At 54.0% G+C, this 20,964-nt stretch overlaps 7 protein-coding genes across 7 annotated transcripts; 6 read left to right on the top strand and 1 right to left on the bottom strand.

Moving 5' to 3' along the window:
* Positions 1 to 1,955: 1,955 nt before the first annotated feature.
* On the top strand, positions 1,956 to 3,794 carry A1O3_07576 (uncharacterized protein; the record flags this gene model as incomplete). The annotated part of the gene is made up of 1 exon (XM_007737684.1): positions 1,956 to 3,794. One exon carries the CDS (start codon positions 1,956 to 1,958, stop codon positions 3,792 to 3,794), a length of 1,839 nt encoding a protein of 612 aa, XP_007735874.1.
* Positions 3,795 to 4,442: 648 nt separating this feature from the next.
* Positions 4,443 to 6,122, top strand: A1O3_07577 (uncharacterized protein; the record flags this gene model as incomplete). The annotated part of the gene is made up of 1 exon (XM_007737685.1): positions 4,443 to 6,122. One exon carries the CDS (start codon positions 4,443 to 4,445, stop codon positions 6,120 to 6,122), a length of 1,680 nt encoding a protein of 559 aa, XP_007735875.1.
* A 1,003-nt stretch (positions 6,123 to 7,125) lies between these two features.
* A1O3_07578 (uncharacterized protein) lies at positions 7,126 to 9,221 on the top strand (the record flags this gene model as incomplete). The annotated part of the gene is made up of 6 exons (XM_007737686.1): positions 7,126 to 7,475; positions 7,537 to 7,751; positions 7,813 to 8,085; positions 8,192 to 8,502; positions 8,573 to 8,841; positions 8,960 to 9,221. The coding sequence occupies 6 exons, from the start codon at positions 7,126 to 7,128 to the stop codon at positions 9,219 to 9,221; spliced, it is 1,680 nt and encodes a 559-aa protein (XP_007735876.1).
* Positions 9,222 to 9,689: 468 nt separating this feature from the next.
* Positions 9,690 to 11,654, bottom strand: A1O3_07579 (uncharacterized protein; the record flags this gene model as incomplete). The annotated part of the gene is made up of 3 exons (XM_007737687.1): positions 9,690 to 10,673; positions 10,746 to 11,206; positions 11,231 to 11,654. 3 exons carry the CDS (start codon positions 11,652 to 11,654, stop codon positions 9,690 to 9,692), a joined length of 1,869 nt encoding a protein of 622 aa, XP_007735877.1.
* An 809-nt stretch (positions 11,655 to 12,463) lies between these two features.
* On the top strand, positions 12,464 to 13,480 carry A1O3_07580 (uncharacterized protein; the record flags this gene model as incomplete). Its single annotated transcript, XM_007737688.1, has 2 exons — positions 12,464 to 13,240; positions 13,304 to 13,480. 2 exons carry the CDS (start codon positions 12,464 to 12,466, stop codon positions 13,478 to 13,480), a joined length of 954 nt encoding a protein of 317 aa, XP_007735878.1.
* A 1,773-nt stretch (positions 13,481 to 15,253) lies between these two features.
* A1O3_07581 (uncharacterized protein) lies at positions 15,254 to 17,257 on the top strand (the record flags this gene model as incomplete). The annotated part of the gene is made up of 5 exons (XM_007737689.1): positions 15,254 to 15,289; positions 15,341 to 15,596; positions 15,642 to 15,832; positions 15,883 to 15,997; positions 16,044 to 17,257. 5 exons carry the CDS (start codon positions 15,254 to 15,256, stop codon positions 17,255 to 17,257), a joined length of 1,812 nt encoding a protein of 603 aa, XP_007735879.1.
* A 630-nt stretch (positions 17,258 to 17,887) lies between these two features.
* Positions 17,888 to 20,156, top strand: A1O3_07582 (IKS protein kinase; the record flags this gene model as incomplete). Its single annotated transcript, XM_007737690.1, has 2 exons — positions 17,888 to 17,961; positions 18,023 to 20,156. The coding sequence occupies 2 exons, from the start codon at positions 17,888 to 17,890 to the stop codon at positions 20,154 to 20,156; spliced, it is 2,208 nt and encodes a 735-aa protein (XP_007735880.1).
* Between the last annotated feature and the right edge of the window lie 808 nt (positions 20,157 to 20,964).

Raw genomic sequence — 20,964 nt, forward strand, 5'->3', positions numbered from 1 at the left:
CAGCAAGCAAGCTAATCACCATGTTTCAACACTTCGCTTTCCGGTTCTCTACAGCATTTCCAACACGAAGAAGTCCGCCCTTTCCCGGGCACAGCATCATCCCTTCGCCATTCAGCAACCTAATCAACACCCCGGTCCCTTTATTCGTCAGGTCGCGTCAAATTATCACGCTTTGCTGTTAGGAGCGAAATAGCTCGACCATCTTCGAGACCAGCTTGGGCATCCCCCCTCCCTGTACGCATCTACGCCTACACGGAGTGACCTATGAATTGTTTCCCCCGAATACACATGTACCAACATTACAAATACTGAACACCTGTACCATCAGTCAGTGCCCAGAGGATTGCACCATTTATTTGCGGAGGAATATCGGTCTCTACCTCTGCTTTGTGGTGGCCCTACGGGGGCCTTCACTTCCGTGTATACTACTACTTCTACTTGAGAACCCAACGAGGCTCTTTAGACGACGAGCCTTGAAGGCCAGGGTTGGATGCCAATTCTTGCAGGGGACAATACCCTATCTGCGACCCTTTGCATCCTTATGCATAATATTTCTTCCCCGATTCCCGACTCGTGTTCCGTGAGACCCGAACACCGGTGTCTGAAACGCATTGGCAGCCGGATCTTCCCCCCAAATGTAATACGTACTGGTCAGGTTGCTGCCTACTAGGGTCGTTAACCGGCAAGAACGGACTAATCTAGCCCCGCAGAGAGGTGTATTACACGTCGTGAGACCACCATCCCGAGTATCTCTGCACTCTAATCCTGGGATGTAGCGTTAGTATGGCACTGCAGTGTTCCCTAGGTGTCCATTGGCTCCCGCCGCGGATATGGGATTAGGGTGGTTGCCATAATCCATGGCGGTTCACCCGACAAGGAAATCTCTAGCTCTACCGGGGAAATATCCTCCTATGGTATTAGATATCCTCTCCCGAGAGTTGATATCTGCTCTTATTACCTATATCTAGAGATCGGGTTGTTTAGTTACCTTACTGAATGAATGGGGGAACCGCCTTGTAATCTGCCATCTATTTTGAACACCCAATCCCTAGCTGCCACGGACATGGGATTCCGAGGGCCAATACCGATTACGGAGGACATGGCATAGTGCCTCGTTGGGAACAAGGTTGGTGATGGCAGCCGTGTGTTCGTCCAACAACATGTCGGCTGGCAAGTCCATCGATCCGCCAGCTGGTCAGATCAATAAGGCAATTTGTATGGTTTGTACTCCCGTAGGCTGATATGCGTAAAGGTGTCTAAGACACCGAAGACTGTATCTGGCTATCTCTGACCCCGTAAGGTAGATAGGGATTCATCATCGTACCCTCACTGCCCCATCCCACCACCTGAGAGCTCCACCAACCACCAAGCCACCCGACCTGCGTAACTACGTACTCTGTATAAAGGACAAGATCGGTGGAGAGAACCATGAACCCATCTAGCCCCGTCCCTGTGTACTGTAGTAAGGTATGGAGCAACCGTACAATAATAACAACATGATGATGGAGCAGGGCAAGAGCGTTGGACTCTCCGTGGTTGGCAGGAACCAGTCTGGGCTCCTCCCACACCGGAGCACAGTGGCACACTATGCCCACCATTCCCACTTATCGCCCAGTTTCTCCTCAACCATGACGACATGACCGCACTAAGGCAACAACGGCCCCGATATCCCGTCCTCGATCAACATGCCATCTGCGTTCTCATAGCGATTGGGCAATTCCCCGACCGCCATGAGGTAGCCTTCAGGTCAGCCTGCGCTACTACTCCGTACGCCCAAGTCCCCCTGTTCTCTTGCTTGTTGTTCAAAGTTTTTGGTCGTTTGTTCACTCTGCTCCTTTGCACCGCTCCTGTTTGGTTTTGGTTGTTGGAGGTGTGTGGTTGTCGGTGTGTTGGCCGAGCTGCTGCCATTGTCTATATCGTTACTAGATCTATCGTTCAACGTCTCGGAAGAAGCCATGTCCTTTCGTTATCTGCCACTCGTTGGGGCTTCCTCTCTCGTCCTCGCAGCTGCCCAGAATACCGTGCCTCTTGCTATCACCGCTCAGCCCAGCTCAGGTGCATCAGGCATCATCAGTCCCTCCTTCGCCGGCTTTGGCATTGAACCCTCGAACCTTTTCTCCTTCACCGGCGGCAGTAGCGAGAACCAACTGACCAAAAACCTATTGGAGAATCTGGCAAACTATACCGGCACTCCGCCGCATCTACGCATCGGAGGAAACACTCAGGATTACTTTGTTTGGGACGAGTCTCAGACTGACTATGCTTGCGAGCCCAACTCTCACAGTGTTGGCCAGGGGGTCTACGCCTCGGACTCCATGATTGTCGGACCGCGATACTTCGAGGTCATCGATCGATTTCCGGGCAATACGCCAATCACTTTTGGATTGAATCTGGCCTACGATGAAACGGATTACATTGATCAGATCACAGCCATGGCAACCCAGGCCGTGGAGCGATTAACCAATGTTAACCTGGTGTCCTTGGAGATCGGCAATGAACCGGACTTGTATTTGGAAAACGGATTTCGAACAGGTTCATGGGGCGGTCAGGTCTACGCTCAACAGTGGTTGGATCGCGCAGGCGCTGTATGGGAGCAGGTGCTTAAGCCCAAAGGTCTCCCAAGCAATTTCTTCGAACCAGGCGCCACTGCCTCCACTATCGGCACAACGTTCCAGATCGATGATTTGGATAGCTTCGGGATCACGGCTCACGCCAATGGCTCAACCAAGCCCTACGTAGCCAGCTGGAATCAGCATGACTACTACTACTACATTGGAGTGTCGACATACCCCCTTACTCAGTATAAGTTCATGACGTTGTCCACGACGAATGACCAATTTGCTGCCTGGGAGGAACAGATCACCCAGGCTATGAATACGGGCTATCCGTATGCTCTACGTGAGATGGGTGTGGTCGGTCCTATCGGGATGGAGGATATAACGGACGTTTTCGGTGCTTCTTTATGGACCCTCAACTTCCTTTTTTATGCGGCATCCCTCAACATCTCTTCGGTCCAGATGCACATGACGGATAACAGCAATGCAAGTGCCTGGCAGCCGATTGAACACTACGGCAACCAGCCGTTTGTCCGACCCAACTACTATGCGTTCGCCGCCTTCGACCAGACGATAGGCCCAACATGTCAGGCTCAAGTCAGTGGCTATACCCTTCGCGATATGAGCGACCCTTATGGTGGCCGGTGTGCTGCGTACTCTGTGTATCAAGATGACACTCTAGCCTCAGTGGTTCTAATCAACTCAAACCCGGCAAACGTTTCGGAACCCAACAAACCGAGCCTGACTTTTGAGTTGACATTGCCGACCCAGTTTGCGGGACAGGACCTGTACCTGGCTTATCTCACCAATGATGGTGCCGATGCGAAGCATGGGACAACCTGGAACGGTATCAGCTACGAAAAGAGTGGCGATGGGACGCCTACTGCAGTGAACGATACCGTCCAGACGGTCACCATCGGCCATGGAGGGCTGGTCAATGTCACCGTGCGAGACAGTCAAGCCGTTATTGCCAACATCGGTTCTCCAGTAGGTCAACTAGCCCCCAACCACAGCGCTTGCCAGGCGCTGGCTGCGAGTACGCCCGATGCCAAACCGGTTTCGACTCCCATCGGCACCAGCACTGCGAATAGTGCATCGTCAACTCATACCAACGCTGCCTCGAGAACTGTCAGCAGTGCACGGTCAAGCAGCACGAATGGCGTGTCAGCTCTCTCTGCAATGTTTTTGGGAACCCTCTCGTCGGCATTCCTGACCGGGGTCTATTTACTCTGGGTATAAGTTGGTGCCATCATTTTATGAACATACATGATAGACAGCGTTGATGGGACTCGGAGAATGACGCCGGGAGTTCTCCTCTATGCGGAGCCCAGTCAGTGATTGTGGGTATGACGGGTTGCTTTGGGTGTTTTCGGTGTGCAAATTGGTCGCATATGCACATACAGAGACTACAAGGCAAAGGACATTCCTTGATTGGGACATTTTGGAAGCGGATACCAGGCTATGGCTAGACCTTAAGATCCCTAATGAATAATAATATACCTCCACTGGTCGTCGATGCCTTGGGGTCGACACACACATATATACTCAGACTTGTTCATTCATTCATGGACGGGCGGCGGAGCAGATCATACTACGGAGTACGATTCTCCGATAGTGGATAGTGGTGGCACTAAGCCACTAGTAGCTCCTTCTAACCACCAAAACTGATCACCCCCCAGATTTTTGTAACTTGATTCTCCACCGAGTTCATGCTGATGACTGCAGTAGCTCAGAAGCCTGCAACACCTCACCCTTCACCTCTGGAGAATCATCGCGCAACAAGTCCCGCCCAGACAGCTTTGACTGACATCAGCGAGAGGTGACAGCATGCTCTAGACTGCTTGCTGGCAAGCCATAATCCCACAGGCTGGTTCGACAGCCGGCGTGATGGATCTGTCAACCACTCCCCAACGATCGCCGTATCGACATGGCGGGCTCTCCTCCTTCATTCCGCTCAACGAAGAGATCTCAGCCGTGTCGACTAGAGGCCAACGGCTCCCAGGTCTGATCCAAAGTCGATCGAGCACGTCGCTATTTACCCTGCCGAAGCGGCCGCAGACACGACGAGACTCTTTTAACAGCCATCATTCGGCTGAAGACGAGGAGCAGGGTCCTCGAGATGAGATGGAGCCTTTACACAGACGCCGCACCGTAACCATGGAGGTCGATGCGAGACGAATGAGTCTGGGTCCAGAGATTCTCATGACCCCTCAAATGCGCAGCATGCGCCTGATCGGAAACAGCAACCCTCGGTATCGCTGGCACCAGTACTACAAGACGGAGGAAGAGCTGAACAAGATGAAGAAGCCTATACGAAAATACTATGAGCGTAATAACTTCCTGATTGCCCAGTACATGTACATTGACAGGCTTCTGGACTCGTCACTCCCTCACAATCTTATTCAAGAGTACAACCAATTCTCAAATGGGTCCACCCTCAATACCAATATGAAGACCATCAACGAAGAGCCTTCCGGAGCAGCCGCCAACGCGACTACACCGACGGGTACTCAATCCAGCAACGCTACAACGGCAGCAGAGTTGAAGTTGAAGCGCACACCAAAAAATCTATACAAGCTCCCCAGTGAGACCACGCCTCTGTTGCCCGATAGCGACGAACCTCCCAATGTGTCCCATCCGGACATCAATCTGGAGGATATGGACGATAATGTCGACTCGGATGATCCGATCGTAACGGTGGCCATCTACCTCAACCTTGTGGCCAACATTATTCTGCTTGCCGGAAAACTTGTCGTTATAGTGCTGACGTCCTCACTTTCCGTCCTCGCGTCTCTCGTTGATGCGGCGCTGGATTTCCTGTCGACCGCCATAGTCTGGACTACCACGAAGCTCATTTCCCAGCAAGACCAGTACGCGTACCCTATCGGGAGACGGCGTCTCGAGCCTGTCGGAGTTCTGGCCTTCAGCATTGTCATGATCACCTCGTTCTTCCAAGTCAGTCTGCAGTGCCTGAACCGCCTGCTTTCACCGGACCACACTGTTGTGCAGCTGGGAATTCCTGCGATTGTCATCATGCTGAGCACCATAGGCATCAAAGGCTTTTGTTGGTTTTGGTGTCGGCTGGTGAAGAATAGCTCCGTGCAAGCGCTGGCTCAGGATGCCGCAACCGACGTCGTTTTCAACCTGTTCTCGATTGTGTTCCCCTTGGTTGGCTACTATGCCCAAATCTGGTGGCTGGACGCTCTGGGCGGTCTGCTATTGTCACTGTACGTCATTTTCAATTGGTCCAAGACTAGCAGTGAGCATGTTCGAAACTTATGCGGAGCTGCGGCCACCGCTGATCAGCGCAATGTACTTCTCTACCTCACTATGCGCTTTGCAAAGACAATTCGGTATATCCAGGGGCTCCAGGCCTACCACGCCGGCGACAAGTTGAATGTCGAAGTCGACATCGTCCTCGACGAGAACATGAGTCTACGGGACAGCCACGACCTTGGGGAGAGCTTGCAGTACGTGCTGGAAAGTGTGCCGTTTGTGGACAGGGCGTTTGTGCATGCGGATTACGCTGATTGGAATCTGCCGAGTCATATGAATCAACAAGGGTGACAGGATTCGGTCTGGTTATGGGTTGCAGAGCTGTTCAGCTACTACGTGTGTTGGCTGACTGGGTTGAGATCTAAGCTCAAGTCGCTGAGATTGTTGTATTTGTAGACGTTAGCCGGGCTAGAGATTTTGTCATCGAAATGGTATAATTAGGTGAAGTTGAAAGGGGCTGATTCAGGACTAGATTGGACACATCGACCATGCGGCCTCGTTCGGGTCGATGCCATCCCTGGTCATCAACCAAGACTTGCAGGAATTCAAAGAGCCACCTACTGTCCTGGCACGCTTTGACTGCTGCAAGGACCTCTTCATTCAGATTTGGCGATTATAGTAATGCCCAATTCTGTGTACTCGGTATGGTGAAGTGGTATGCCAAGACAAGATACTACACCATGTTATGTGTAGGAGCAGTCCGTCCCAGAATCGCCACTACTAGTGTCGCTCTCGAACAGAGCCTCTGGTAATCATATCTCCTCGGTGCAATGGGATTCGCTGCGTCCTTTCCAGTTCTTCGCTGCATGCCCGAGACTTGAGCTGACCGCCTGGGCCGCCTCACCACCATGGACGGCCTTGTCCGCCGGAGGAACGCTCAAGAGCACGGTCGAGTCGACCTGTTTCCCTGTTGTGGCGTCCTCAGCCAGCGTCTTACCTCCCTCTCGGGCCACCTGATCGGTCAGTATGGCCTACGACAATACCATTAGTTAGGGCCGACTGATCCGGCTTGCTAGCATAGCCTTCAGAGATCTTGCCCCGCGCTTATCTGTGACGACCAGCAAGTTGGGCAAGATAAGCGCGGGATTGTCATCTCAGGGCGGGTCTAAGTTTGAGCTGGCGAAGGAGCCTGGAACGAACCTCCAGCCGGCAAAGAGTCCACCGACAATGTATATAACAATGGCTGATGAAGACCGATCATGGCGGTGGGTTTCCGCCAGCATTCTACACGAGCTGGAATCTCCTCGCAGCAACTCTTTCCTCGCGACCGAGCTCTGCCCTCTATCAAACAACCATGGCTGGCACGGCCGACGAAAAGCTGATGCCGATGAATGTGGACGATATCGAACTGGAGGCTTCAGGCTACAAACGAGCCATGCCACGGCGCTTCTCCACCTGGACGTTGTTGGCCTTTGCATACTCGCTCACCGCGACGTGGAACAGTTTCGGCAGCGCACTGGGGACCAGTCTGACCCAGGCTTCTTCGGGCGGCGCCATCTGGACACTGACGATTGCGGGCGTCATGACGGCCGTCGTGTCCCTGGGCATGGCTGAGCTGTCGTCGGCATATCCGGTGGCGGGAGCGCAGTACTACTGGTCCTTTGTCGTTTCTTCTCCGGAATGGGCACCGTTTGCCTCCTATTAGTAGGGCCATATCCCTCCGCGGTCCGCTCGTCCAGCTCGCTCACGTTTCCACCCCTCACAGTTCGGCGACCATCAGCACGCTCGGTTGGTGGCTCGGGTTGGGAAGTGCGGCCAATTTCGTCGCGGCCATGATTCTGGCCATCGTGTCCTTGTGCCAGGAGGGTTATACACCTCAGCATTGGCACACATGGCTGGTGTACGTGGCCATCATCTGGAGTGTGATTGGGATCAATGTGTTTTTCGCGCGCTGGATACCCAAATTCAATGCCTTCGTCAGTAAGTCGGGGCTCTGCACCACATCCAAATCTGCATCGCAGTGCTGATCCAATGCCGAAAGTGTACTTTTCTCTGACCACCTATGTTGTCACCATCGTCACGATCCTGGCCTGCGCCGCGCCGAACTTTCGATCGGGGACCTGGGTTTTCTCGGACACGACGAATTCGACGGGTTGGGATAACAACGGATTGGCATTCATCTTCTGCACCATGAATGCGCTATATGGCTACCTGGGCCTAGATGCCGGTGCCCATCTCTGCGAAGAGATCCCCAACCCAACCGTCAATGTTCCCAAAGTGATCGTAAGTTTTACCCCAAGGTCATGTACACCGGGTCATCCTGACACACCTGAAGATCTACCCGGTCTTGCTAGGTTTTGTGACGAGTGAGTCGACCTCTCCCATCTTTCCAACAGCAATCATCTAACGTGATCACTCAGCCTTTACCTACGCCATCGCTTGTATGTATGTGATCACCGACCTGGACGCCGTGTTGAATACCCCAACCGGGCTTCCTTTGATTGAAGTCTACTACCAAGCGACGGGGAGCAAGGCCGGCAGCACGGTGTTGATGGTGGCCTTTGCTTTGTGTTTCTTTGCGAGTTGCTCGGGCAACGTCACCAGTACGAGTCGTCAACTGTGGTCGGCCTCACGCGACGACTGCTTTCCATTCTCGAGGTATTGGAAACAGGTCTCGCCACGGTTTAACATGCCCCTCAACGCCGCACTGCTGGAAGGGGTCGTTGTTTCGGTGCGTACACACTCACCCATCTCTCTCCATGGGCCGCCGCCGTCTTTTGCTAATCGAGGGTTCCATCAAGCTATACGGCCTGATCTTCTTGGGCTCGTCATCGGCCTTTTCGTCCATGGCCGGGGCCTGTATCGTCTTTATGACCACATCGTATGTCATTCCCCAAGGGATCGCCGCATGGCGAGGCCGCCAGAAGGTCCTACCCGAACGGACCTTTGACCTGGGTCGGTTCGGATATCCGCTCAACGTGCTGTCCTGTGTCTGGGTTTTGTTCATCGATATCATCTACTGCTTCCCGACCATGATGCCGGTCACGAAGACCAATATGAACTGGATCAGGTACGTCGTGTCGTCCTCGTCCTGTCCTAACCCATCCCATTTTCTTTTTGAGAGCCTCCTTTTCTTTTTTGTTAGTCTGTCAACAACGGCTGCTGACTACTCACCGCGGCTGGCATAGTGTAATGGTGGTGGGCTTGTCCATCTATGCTCTGTCCGCGTGGTATCTCTCGCAGAGGCACGTCTTCAAAGGACCCCAGGTCAACGTCAGCTTGTTCAAGGAAGCGCGCAACGAGACGCTCCACCATCATGGGCAAGCAACGTTGATTCACAACGGGCATCTGGAGGTGATTGAAAGTGTGGCCGTCATCGGCGACGATCTGGCGGCCGACCGGGACGAGAAGACCGCCGTCGTCCCGAAAGAGGATTGCATTGCCGCGTAGGGGGATTGATGCAGTACGCTTGTTGCACTGCCAGTTATGATTATCATACGGCCATGAGAGAGAAAATGCGAAATGCGGATTGCACAAGATAGAGAAACAGATTCAACTTTGTTCATTCTCTTCCCGCAATTGCCTCCCTCCCCCCTACGTCTGGCATTGTGCTGGCTACAACCACGGTCCAGATTTGACTACCATGTCGCGTGCGAAGAGGAGGGCTCACACAGAGATTCTGTGTTTTGGTGCCCTCCAACTTATGCTTGGAATGGCCACGTGGCCAGGATTTATTTGGGGCTGTGTGTATTGGTATATCAGTTCTGTTCCAAGATACATTACACGACGCCCCCATACCCGTGAACAACATAGAAATATGTAGGGAGAGACCGTGAACAATATATAAATATGTAAAAAGAGACCGCGTCGCTGCGAGGCGAGGGGAAAAAGTCGCTGCAAATGTTCAGGGTGGTTTTTTCATACAAAAACTATGGTCCTGTTCTGGGTCCAAATGGCGTGTTGGATATCGATCGGGCTCATGAACATGTTGGAGCCTGAGGAGCCTGAGGAGGAGGAGGAGGCTTCTCGATCGCTCTGGTCCCTCTGGTCCCACAGGGTGTGGAGAAAGTTCCTCGTCTCGAGCAGGTTGCCGAAGTGGAAGCGGGCGTACATGTCGTCCAGGCGGCGGGTGACGAAAGCTCGATCCGGCGCCGTGGTCACGCAGGATCCGAGAATGGCGAGCGGCCAGCAGATGGTGGTGTTGACGGTCGAGTGCGCGGGGATGTAGTGCTCGAACAGGGCGATGATGTGGTCGACGTGGGCCTGGACCATCGTCGACAATTCGGCCCGTCGTCGACCGCGGCGGTATTGGTAAAACGTGATCTGGAGACAGAGCAGCATGGCTTCCTGGTAGATCCGGCCGAAGGCTATCGATGCCGGGTCGGTGATGTGTCGAGGTACCGTCCAGTTCGAGATTTGTCGGTGGAGCGAATGGTAGAAACGGGTGGTGAGCGGCGTGTACGCCTCTTCTTCTTCTTCTTCTTCTTCTTCTTCTTCTTCTTCTTCTTCTTCTTCTTCTTCTTCTTCTTCATCTCCTCCTCCTCCTCCTCCTCCTCCTTCTGTGTGCAAGACGTCGAGAAAAGACCGATTCTTTCGCTCCCACGCCAAATTGCTGGCCAGGGTGGTGATGGACGGGATCAAGGCGAAGAGGGAGGCGGCACATCCGCAATGCATCCCGGGCAGCCGAGTCGAATACAGGATGGTGGAATCTTCACACCGCCACTCTTCCGCGTAGATGGTCATGGAAAAGTCGGCGATGACGGCAATGTAGGCGTACGCTTCCACCAGGAAGCCGTAGACCGAGTCATCCAGCGGCTGCTTCGTCTTCTGGACGCGGGTGAGGAACGTTTGGATGGCTTTCAGATGATGAAAAGACTCAACCGCGGCGTTTCCATTCGTGATCTAAAGGGGGCACCACACTAAATTGAGCCTCCAACCCCCGAGTCCTTTGTTGAGGGTATAGGGGGCACGAACCTCGGTGCTGAGTAAGAAATATGCCGTCAACAGCAAAGCCACCACGTCGTCCGTGTCGTTGCCGCCGCCTCCGCCGCCCGAGTCCATGGCCGTGAGCCCGTATTTCAGCCCGCGGACGGCCTGAGCGTAGTGCGTCAACGTCGTCTCGCGAGTCGACGGGGACTGGTTGGGATGGTGTGTCCCGCTGAAATAGAGGACGCCTTGCATCACCAGGTCGTTGGACATGGCCATGAGCAATACTTTGGTCAAGAATGGATTGTCTTCGTCGGGAATCGCAGCGCAGTTCCTGGCAAGTTCATGGACGTAATGGTCAAACAACATGTGGGAAATTGGATCTCGCAAGACGCCCGTCGAGCGGTTTGGATGATAGATGTGGTCAATTGTGAGCATGGGCGTGGCTGTGTGCCCTGGAAGATCTATCGTCGGCACAGTCTCACTTAATGAAATGGGCCTTTGGTCGGCTGGTTACTGAACAGTTGACTTACCTGACACGGAACCGTGCCACGAGGATCGAGATGGTGATGTCGCCGGGCCTGCGACATCACCATCACCACCACCGCCGCCGACGTGGCTCAAGTCCAACGGCGTCCCCTTCTGCCTTTGCCTGGCTTGCTCTGCCCGCTCAGTCACCGGGCCCGGGCCCGGGGTCGGTGAGTTGTCTGCCAGGTCGGGCCATTTGCAGATGAGGATGTTGCGCTCGCAGGCCTCACAGACGGGCTTCCGCTCATCGCACCTCTTCTTTCGAAATTTGCAGGAAATACACCCGGCGCGAGAATACTTCGCGCGTCTTCGTCCACGAGCGATCATCACAGACGCCGTCGGTCTGCGAGGGATTTCATTGGACGCGGAGTGTGTTGAGGGTGCGGTTCCTCCGTTGGGTCGCGTACCGCGGTTGCCTGATGATGCCATGGACGACAAATACCCGCAGACCGCCGAGCTCTGAGCAGGCCCGCAGCTGATGGGAAGAGACGATGATGTGCAAACTTCAAAGTCACCAGAAAGCGTTCAATATCCGGGACTGATGATAAATGGCAAGCCTCGCCCGCGCTTATCAGGGCTTAAGGCTTATCAGGGGCTCCTAAGGCTTTGCCAGCCTCGCGCCGACCCCTTATCAGTGTTTGCAGGGACAAGTATGTCACCGAGCGCTAGATCCGTTCTAGGGTTGACCTACGCTCGATGAGGCCGGCTGACATGTTACTTATCTCTACTCCGTACCTGCTTCCAATCAGCTTGAAGAGCCCCCCGTCCGGACCTTGCGATAAGCGCGGAATTCATATGAATCATGCCTGTCGTCCGCAACAGCGAAAAGGTGCCGGCGCCAGGGGACAACTCCTCTGCAGTGGGGGATAAACATTCACTCTCGGGTCGCATCCTGCTCATCGAAAGGGAAAGGGAGTCATCGTCTCGGGCGGTCTTTCTGGCAGAGGAACACCGGACGGCGGACGTGCGGAACGCCCGCGGCCATCGCAATTCGGCCATGGTGAACAGCCCACTCAATACCAAACATTGGATCGTGAGGCTGATAAGCGCGGGACCATGGTTCTTGTCCCGCAAAGCGCCCTCGACGCCCGCATGTCCAAGTTGACTACGCCGCCGGGGGTGACGGGTCGTATAAAGTGTCCGTCAGTCTACATTGCCAGGCGTGCGAAGGAATCGTCCAAGGCTCATCCTCCACCGATCTGACCAGTCGATTCAGCAGCCTCGTGGTCAAATCAGTCATGGCTCCCTCGGCGCTGGACCCGGTTCCCATTCCCAGAAAAGCCAAAGGTCTTCCGAAAGTCCCAGACTTGGACAGCCGCACAGTCACGACCGACGAGGTTGTACAAGCCTTGATCGTTGCGGGCGGTTGCATACTGCGACATGCGGCCACGCCGGACCAGTTGGCCGCGATCGAGGCCGACACTCGTCCGTGGATCGAGGAGGATCTCCCGTGGAAAGGAGAAGGCTTTCCCGAGCAGACGCGCCGTGTCTGTGGCCTGGCCGGCAAATCCAAGGCGTTCACCGAGACGGTCATCTGCAACCGGCTGCTGCAGGACGTCTCCGCCGTCCTCCTGAGCAGTACCTTTACCATGTGGAACGGAGACAAAAAGGTCACGTCAGTCGCGAGACCGCAGTTGAACAACACCGTGGTCTTTTCCATCGGGCCGGGAGCGGGCGACCAGGGTCTTCATCGCGACGACATCATTCATCACAATCACCTCCCCCCCATCACGGCTAGCGAGTACAAGATCGGCCGGGACGTCGGCATTGGATATTTTATCGCCGGCAAGCAAACGACCAAAGCCAACGGGGCCACGAGATTCATTCCCGGCTCGCATCTTTGGGGTCCGCTGGAACCGCAACCCGACGAGAGTCTATGTGTTTATGCCGAGCTGGAGCCCGGTGACGCCTTCATCATGTTGTCGTCGGCCTATCACGGCGGCTCGGCCAACACCACGGTGGATGAGGAACGACTGGTGTATAGTTGTTTTATGGCCAAAGGTCTTCTGAAACAGGTAAAATTCCCGTTCCACCCATCGCCGCTCGCACATCGTGCCATTCTAACGCCCCCAAAATAGGAAGAGAACCAATACCTGGCCAATGATACGCAGAAAATAGTCGACATGTACGATATCGACACGCTCAAGATTCTGGGATACGATATGGTCAAGCCGGGGCTCGGCTGGGTCAACTTCGACACGCCTTTGAGGGTCCTGCTTGGTGACAAAGCCGTACATATCGATTCTCTTTATTGAGCGGAACCGGTGAGAGGCCTAGGGGCCCTCGTGGGATAGGTAGATGGGGTCAATGGGAAACCGTCTCTAAGCTTCAATGGTTGCTATGTCTTGTTCACTATAGGTATAGGTTGTACAGCGACTCGACGACTTGAAGAACATGTCGAGTACGAGTATTATGCGGGGGTCCGCCTCTTCCAAGTCCAGCCGAGTCGTCAACAAGGCACACTCATGTTGGATGTTCACAGTATGGGTGGCCTTGTCTGCGAAGACGCAAATGCTTCATTTGAGGATCGTCCCTGACTGCGCCCATCATCATCATCATCATCATCATCTATCATCTTGGCTCTCCTACTGTCCAAGGACCAAGGACAGTCCCAAAGGCTCATCTGAAATCCGCCCTGTCCGGTACTAAGGCGATCGCATTCTTTGGACCACCACGTGCTGGGACCCGGTCATTAGCAGAGTGGGCAGGAATACGGGGTACTTGCTTCCCGCATTCAGATGGCCTGGAGGCGGAGGGTCAATCGAGAACTTCAGCCCACCCTGGAAACAGACTCGCAACCCTTGGCACGTATCCCGGAAGGCGAAATGAATATAGGTAGTGTGCTAGAGTTGGAATACTTCACACTCTTCGTTGGCAGTGTCGGGGTTCATATCGGTGGCGCGGTCAGGTGACACGCTCAGCCTTGAGAAAGCACGGCAGAATCGTCGTAAAGTGGAAGGCGGTTAAGTACTCCGTACGTCGCGATCACGCCCGGAGAATTGATGAGTCCAGTGACGCCGCTTTTTAAGGTGCGCGGCACACTTTACGGAGTACTTCGTAGAATGACTGGACTCATCGTGTGAAGTTGCCAACAGGGCCCGCGGCCATCGGACAGGGAGCGCGCAAGGCCGGCGTCGCACCCTCGGCGCCAAGGTGCCCGGCCAAGGAGGCCATTTGGCCCCCACGACGGGTGAGCCGGGGGTGAGCATGTCAAATGAAGGCTGAAATGTTCCATGTTCTCTATCAACGGGTCGCAGGGAGAGCGCAGGCTATATAGTGTAGAGTATAGCCTAAACCAGCCTTCTGGTTAAAGGACAAGGCTGGGAATGCCGCCTAAGTTTGACAGAACACAGGGCGGCCGCACCCTCGTCCCGATCGGGTGAGCTTGGCCTCAGGCATCGATCGGCCGCACGCCGCACAGCCTGCGCCACTCCGCTACTTCTCATACGAGTATCCGTACTCCGTAGTACTAGTTGAGTGGTCCCTTAGCCGGGGCAACCAGATGAACCAACAAGTTGAGAGGCTTATACTCCGTACATCGAGTCCGAGAGCATTCTATACAGCTATTCCAACCACAGTTTCCCTCCTATAGCACTGTTATCAAAGGTGTAGCCGCAGCGCGCATGCCCGACCCATCCAGCAGCTCCTTGTCTGTATATGCTCCTCGCCTCGATTCGTCCGTCGCCTTGCTAGAGAATCAGCAGTCGACCGTCCGTTAAGTCTCCCACGTCTGTGCAACCATACCCTCCCCGGCCGACCGACCACCACATCTGCCTTAATAAATAAGCTGCGTCGCCAGCATAGTCCTGGCTGTGATTACCGCTGCGATATCGTCCAACATGGGGTCGTGAAAACATGGTCACCTAGCGACTGCGACTTCCTGCCTTGCTTTGATCCTCGACCCCACGGCCGACACTCCTCTCGTCGAACGGTGCCAACATTCCAAACCCGACCGCCGCCGGTCGTCTGTCTGCCTGCTTTGCTCTTGTTGAGGCCTCGCCTCGCGGTCTCGCGAAAGCCAGCCCGTCATGGAAAAGCTTGTGAAAGGTGCTACAAAAATAAAAGTGAGATTCGGAGCAAACAGGTTCCTCATCGAGGCTGACCGTGGTTGACAGTTGGCTGCGCCCAAGTCCAAATACATCGAGCCTATTTTATCGGCAACAAATGGCGGCGAGTCCGGCGTTGCCGAAGTGTTCCGCACTCTACAGCTTCGTTTGAGAGATTCGACATGGACAATCGTTTTCAAGTCTCTGATCGTTGTTCATTTAATGATCAGAGAAGGACGACCTGAAGTGACGCTCAGGTACATTGCAGAATCGCCCAAAAGACTAGCGATCAGTAGCTTCACCGAAGGCATGTACAATGATCAGGGTTAGAGGAAACCGGAAATCGGAGTTGGCTTCTAACGGCGTATAGTTCAAACTCAGGGTGTTAACATACGACGGTATTACGAGTATTTGCTGGAAAGAGTGCGGGCCTTTCGCGACACCAAGACAGACTATGTCAGATCGGGAGCGGGCAACATGCGACAGTTGACTGTCGATAAAGGGTTGTTGAGACAGACCGAGATAGTGCAGGATCAAATCCAAGCATTGGTGCGGTGTGATGTGAGCTTCAAGAACCACCACTGGCTCCTATGTCCCGCTGACCTTTGCAGCTTCTTGGGAACCAAGATCCCGACAACGAGATCACACTAACTGCTTTTCGCCTTCTGATTTTGGATCTACTGGAACTATACAAGGCGATGAATGAGGGCACTATCAATGTTCTAGGTAGGTGAAATGTTGATGCTTAGATACTGGGCTGACGAAGTGACAGAACATTATTTCGAGATGTCTCGGCCCGATGCGGAACGGGCATTGCAGATTTACAAGACGTTTGGGAGACAGACCGAGCAGGTGGTCCAGTACTTGAGTCTCGCCAGACAATACGAGATGTCTACGCGGCTGGAAGTTCCAAAGCTGAAGCATGCGCCGACCACTTTGACTGCCTCGTTAGAGGAGTATCTAAACGACCCGGACTTCGACATCAACCGAAGGCAGTACCTTGCGCAACAGGAGGCAAAGAGGAACGGGAAGCGAGTACGTTCAGGCTCTTCCTCAGCTCCATTATCCAAATCGCCGGCCAAAACAACAGCGACACAATCTAGACCACAAGTTGCGCAATCTCCACCCAAGGGACCAGCTCCCGACCTCATCGACTTCTTCGGATCCATTGAACAAAACCAGCAGTCCATGGCCCAACCCAATAATAATGCACAAGCGCCATATCAGCCGGGAATGCCACAGGCCCAGCCGTACCAACAGGTGCAAATGCCTCAGCAGACTGGATACAATCCCTTCTTCCAGCAGCAAATGGCTTTTCCGAGTCAGAACCCGCCGCAGCACCCGACCCTGCAGACCGACTTTACAGGTGCAGGTTTTGGAGGGTATGGTCCGCAACCTCAGCAACAGCCACTTTCGCAGGGCTTTCAGTTCCATTCCACTCTGTCTCCAATCCCGCAGAATGGTGTGGCCAACTTCCAATCACAGGCTCTTGCGCCGGCTCAGCAAATGGCAATACAGCCACAGCCGACCTCCACCAATCCGTTCCGACAATCAATGATATCGACAGGAACATCACAACTCTCTCCAGTGAGTCCTGAGGCTCAACGGCAATCTACCAACCCGTTTGCAAAACACATTACTGGAGCTATGCCAAACAATGGGCCAACGGGGCTTGATCAGACGTTCCCCCATACTCAGATCTCACCGCAGCCGACCTTTCCCTCTGACCCTTCGTTTCTCAACTCACCTCCAGCTCTCCAGCCGCAACGCACTGGAACCAACCCCTTCGCAAAACAGCGGCCCACCACTGCTGCAGGTGCTGTGACAACCAATGTCACAGGCAGCACGAATCCATTCCGGCAAAGTGCTTTTGTGAACCAACAAACAGGACAAGGTTGGCAGCATAGTACCCAGGGTACGCTTGCTGGATTTGATGTGAATCATGTGGACACGGTGCCGGTCTTCCCTAGGCCGGGACACAGCTGAGACTACAGCATGATAGTATAATGTTTGTTGCGGATTCGGATTCGGTGCGGGTGAGACAAGCCTAAGTAAACGTAATTGCCCCTCGCAACTCTATGTGTAATGTTCTTCCAGCCGTGTGCGTTGAGGTCTGATGTCTTGCGAAAGACGAGCATGATATAGCGCCAGACAGTAATGTTAGCAGTTGGTAGCAGTTGGTAGTACACCACAGCGAACGTGAAAGTGCCACCACCGCCACCGCCACCGCTTGGCGAGGAACTCGATTGTGGCACTTGCATGAAATAGTAGGAAACAGCCAGTTCCGCATCCAGCGTTTGTTTCTTCCATACTATGCTGCCAATCATAGAGAACGGCTTCCTGGACACAACATGCGCGTGCTGAGTATCCGTTGGATTGATGGGAATGCCCCGCAGGGGTGATGGTTGTTGCCGGACCTATTCAATTCCATTCACTTTGCCGCAATTTGCCTCGCCGGTTATTTGCTAACCGACAACCTGAACCTCGACCGGCAGAAGCTGCTGTGATTCTCCCCGTTCTTCGTGAAAGACCTCCTGAGGTCGGATAGACAGGCTCAGTCTCGGGTCTCAGTTCTGCTGCTTGTCATCCTTCTAACCGGAGCGATCCTTTCCAACGATGGAAGACGAGGGTGCAGGCGACAGCCCGAATCTCTCCATCATACCCTACGACACGAATCGGGACGTCGTGCTGTAAGTCAAACATGGCAGGAGTTCTCTCACCATAGGATCACTACTGAACGTGCGAGGCCAGTCGCCATGCAGATACCATTGTCTACAGAGACCCACGAACAAACCAGCTGGTGCCTTTCCACCGCAACCAGGCGGTGGAAAGACGGTCGACCGACTGTCCCACATGTGGTCGACCCTGGCATTCTCATGGCTCTGCAACCCAGGACTCTGGGTCCAGTCCTATTGAAGAACAGCCCAGTTTCATCACCCATGACTACTTTGAGATGCTAGCCCGGAGCCTTCCCGGCTCAAGTGAGACCTCGGCGCCGCCGTCCCCAAGGCGTCGTATCGCACAGCCAGTGCGCTCACGTCTACGCCCTCGTCCAACCTCCGCTACCCCAAGCCCGCCACCGGATGCCGAGTTTGTGGCGAGTATACCGGCACCGCCAAACCGGGCCCATGGCATCTCAGAAACCGCATTTTCTCCCAATTACTTTGAGAAATTCTTTGTCGAAGAGAGAGAACTCGGCAGAGGTGGAAGGGGCGTCGTCCTCCTGGTTAAGCATGTCCTGGATGGTGTCACGCTCGGGCATTTCGCATGCAAGCGTGTACCTATCGGAGATGATCACGCATGGTTGGAAAAGGTGCTCATTGAAGTGCAACTGTTACAAGGCCTGTCACATCAGAACCTGGTCTCCTACCGGCACGTGTGGCTCGAGGACTACCAAATCAGCACATTTGGACCCAGCGTCCCATGTGCTTTCATCCTGCAACAGTACTGCAACGGAGGTGACATGCATAATTATGTCCTTGGGTCAGCACAGACGACAACCACCACTCAGGAACTCAAGGAACGCATTCGTCGGCGATCCAAAGGAGAAACAGAGCTTCCTCGACGCCCAAACGAGCCGAAGAGATTGCACTTCGACGAAATCTACAGCTTCTTTCGAGATATCACTTCCGGGCTGAGATTCCTGCACCACAACAATTTCATTCACCGGGATTTGAAACCGAGCAATTGTCTCCTACATACCAGTGGCGGCGAGACAAGAGTTCTAGTTAGCGACTTTGGTGAAGTCCAGTACGAATATACAACGCGCAAATCCACTGGTGCAACTGGTACAATCTCATACTGTGCCCCAGAAGTTCTCAGACGCATCTCTCCTGGTGGCCCATTTCAGAACTTCACATCGAAATCGGACATCTTTTCGCTAGGAATGATCCTCCATTTCTTGTGCTTTGCCACTCTTCCTTACCGCCAGGCCAACGTCTTACACGAGGAGCGTGAAGATATCGATGAGTTAAGAGCCGAGATTATGGGGTGGGAAGGGTTTGACGACCAGCGCAAGATTCGCCCCGAACTCCCGGCTGCTTTATACGCCTTCCTCAAACGACTCCTTTCCCTCAACCCTGAGGAGCGGCCAAGCGCAGATGACGTTCTCCAGGTCGTCTCTTCTGGTAGGCTTGACGACATCCCATCGGCGAGAAGACGGAACTCGATGGAGCCCGAAGAACTCACTCCCGGTCGACGAGTGCAAAAGCTGGACAGTCCCGAAAAGGCCACGTCTCCTCACAGCGGCCTGGGACGGGACTTTGGCATTAGTACTAGGTCCAGACGCCTACGACAAACCAGGTCTGAATCTCGAGGGGATGCTAAGGCCGAAGATGTTCACACGGAAACCGGCTACTCGAGTGACAGTGAGGCGGATCGTGCGCTTTCCCCACTGATCGATTCTCGGTCCGGCAACCAGAGACGCTCCTCTCTGAGGGCCAACAACACCATCGTCCTCCGCTCCATACCTGTTTCGGCATCTGCAGCCTCCCCGATATCTAAGCAGTCTCCTCGTGAGGGCTCGCCGGTACGACAGCAGCTACTTCTCGAGGCCGCACAGCAGGACAATGCAGCTACCTCGGTCCGATCAATTAATATTCTCCTCGCTTTCTTGTATCAACCCATGACCTCGCCGACTTTGAAACTTGTCATCCTCGGCCTCAAACTGCTGAGCACCTTGCAGCCTTGTTTGGCCGTTGGTATGAACGCCGTTGTTGTCTATCCCCTCATCTGTACTGCGCTCCTGGAGTTCTCCATGGCAGATGTGCGACTGTGGAAGGCCGGCGTGGCCATGTTGTTGCATGTTGCTGTGCTCTTGTTGGCGCTGAGGACAGACAGACTGTGCCGAGCTTCACCGGGCCTCATGACTTGGGATGCTGAGTGAGATGACTGGTGCCAAACAACTGGTTCTCAAGCCACTTCCAATCAAAACAGGCGATATTGCAGCAGCGTGAGCGGGCATTGGAGGGACGCAAGCCATTTTCTTCCGCTTCTGCTTCTACTTAGGTCCTCGTTTCGGCATCTAGCAGATCTCAAAAAGGACTCACAGCTAAGCCATTGTGCCAGTCCGAACAGCTTCAGGGCCATGTACCAGCATAACGGCACTGGAAACCAAGGGAGAGTAGGAACAGCCGCTCCAGGACCTGGTACAGAGATATCCCGATTAGGATAACAACTACTCATACTATTCTCCCCTACGGTGCGGCCGCCCTCCACTTGCATACCAACACCTGCGCTGGCGTTGAATTTGTCGAGACGCCTAACGCAAGGATTGTGATTGTCAGAGATTCGATCGGACTTCTATAGAAAGGCAAATTCTAGATGCCAATGGCACTGCCACTGCCACTGCCACTGCCACTATGATCGATGAGATCACGGTTTCAGCTCAGCGGGTCCGCCAAACTGCCTACGGAGTGAGGATCTCGTCATCAGTGTTCAGTGTTCACTGTTCACTGTTCAGTGTTCACTGTTCACTGTTCAGTGTTCAGTGTTCAGTGTTCAGTGTGAATTCAGTTAGTTCGAGACGGATACGGAGCACAACAACTAAAGAGCGCATTAGGGATGGAACGAACCTACTGCGCACCTGGCCATGAGTAGCCTTCCTTTAGGAGCATCCACTTCGAGGGGAATCACATCTCGTGTGTGTGTGTGTGTGTGTGTGTGTGTGTGAGAGTATACATTTGTTCTATAGT

Source organism: Capronia epimyces (assembly GCF_000585565.1).
Source record: "Capronia epimyces CBS 606.96 chromosome Unknown aczIQ-supercont1.6, whole genome shotgun sequence".
Lineage (NCBI taxonomy): Eukaryota > Fungi > Ascomycota > Eurotiomycetes > Chaetothyriales > Herpotrichiellaceae > Capronia > Capronia epimyces.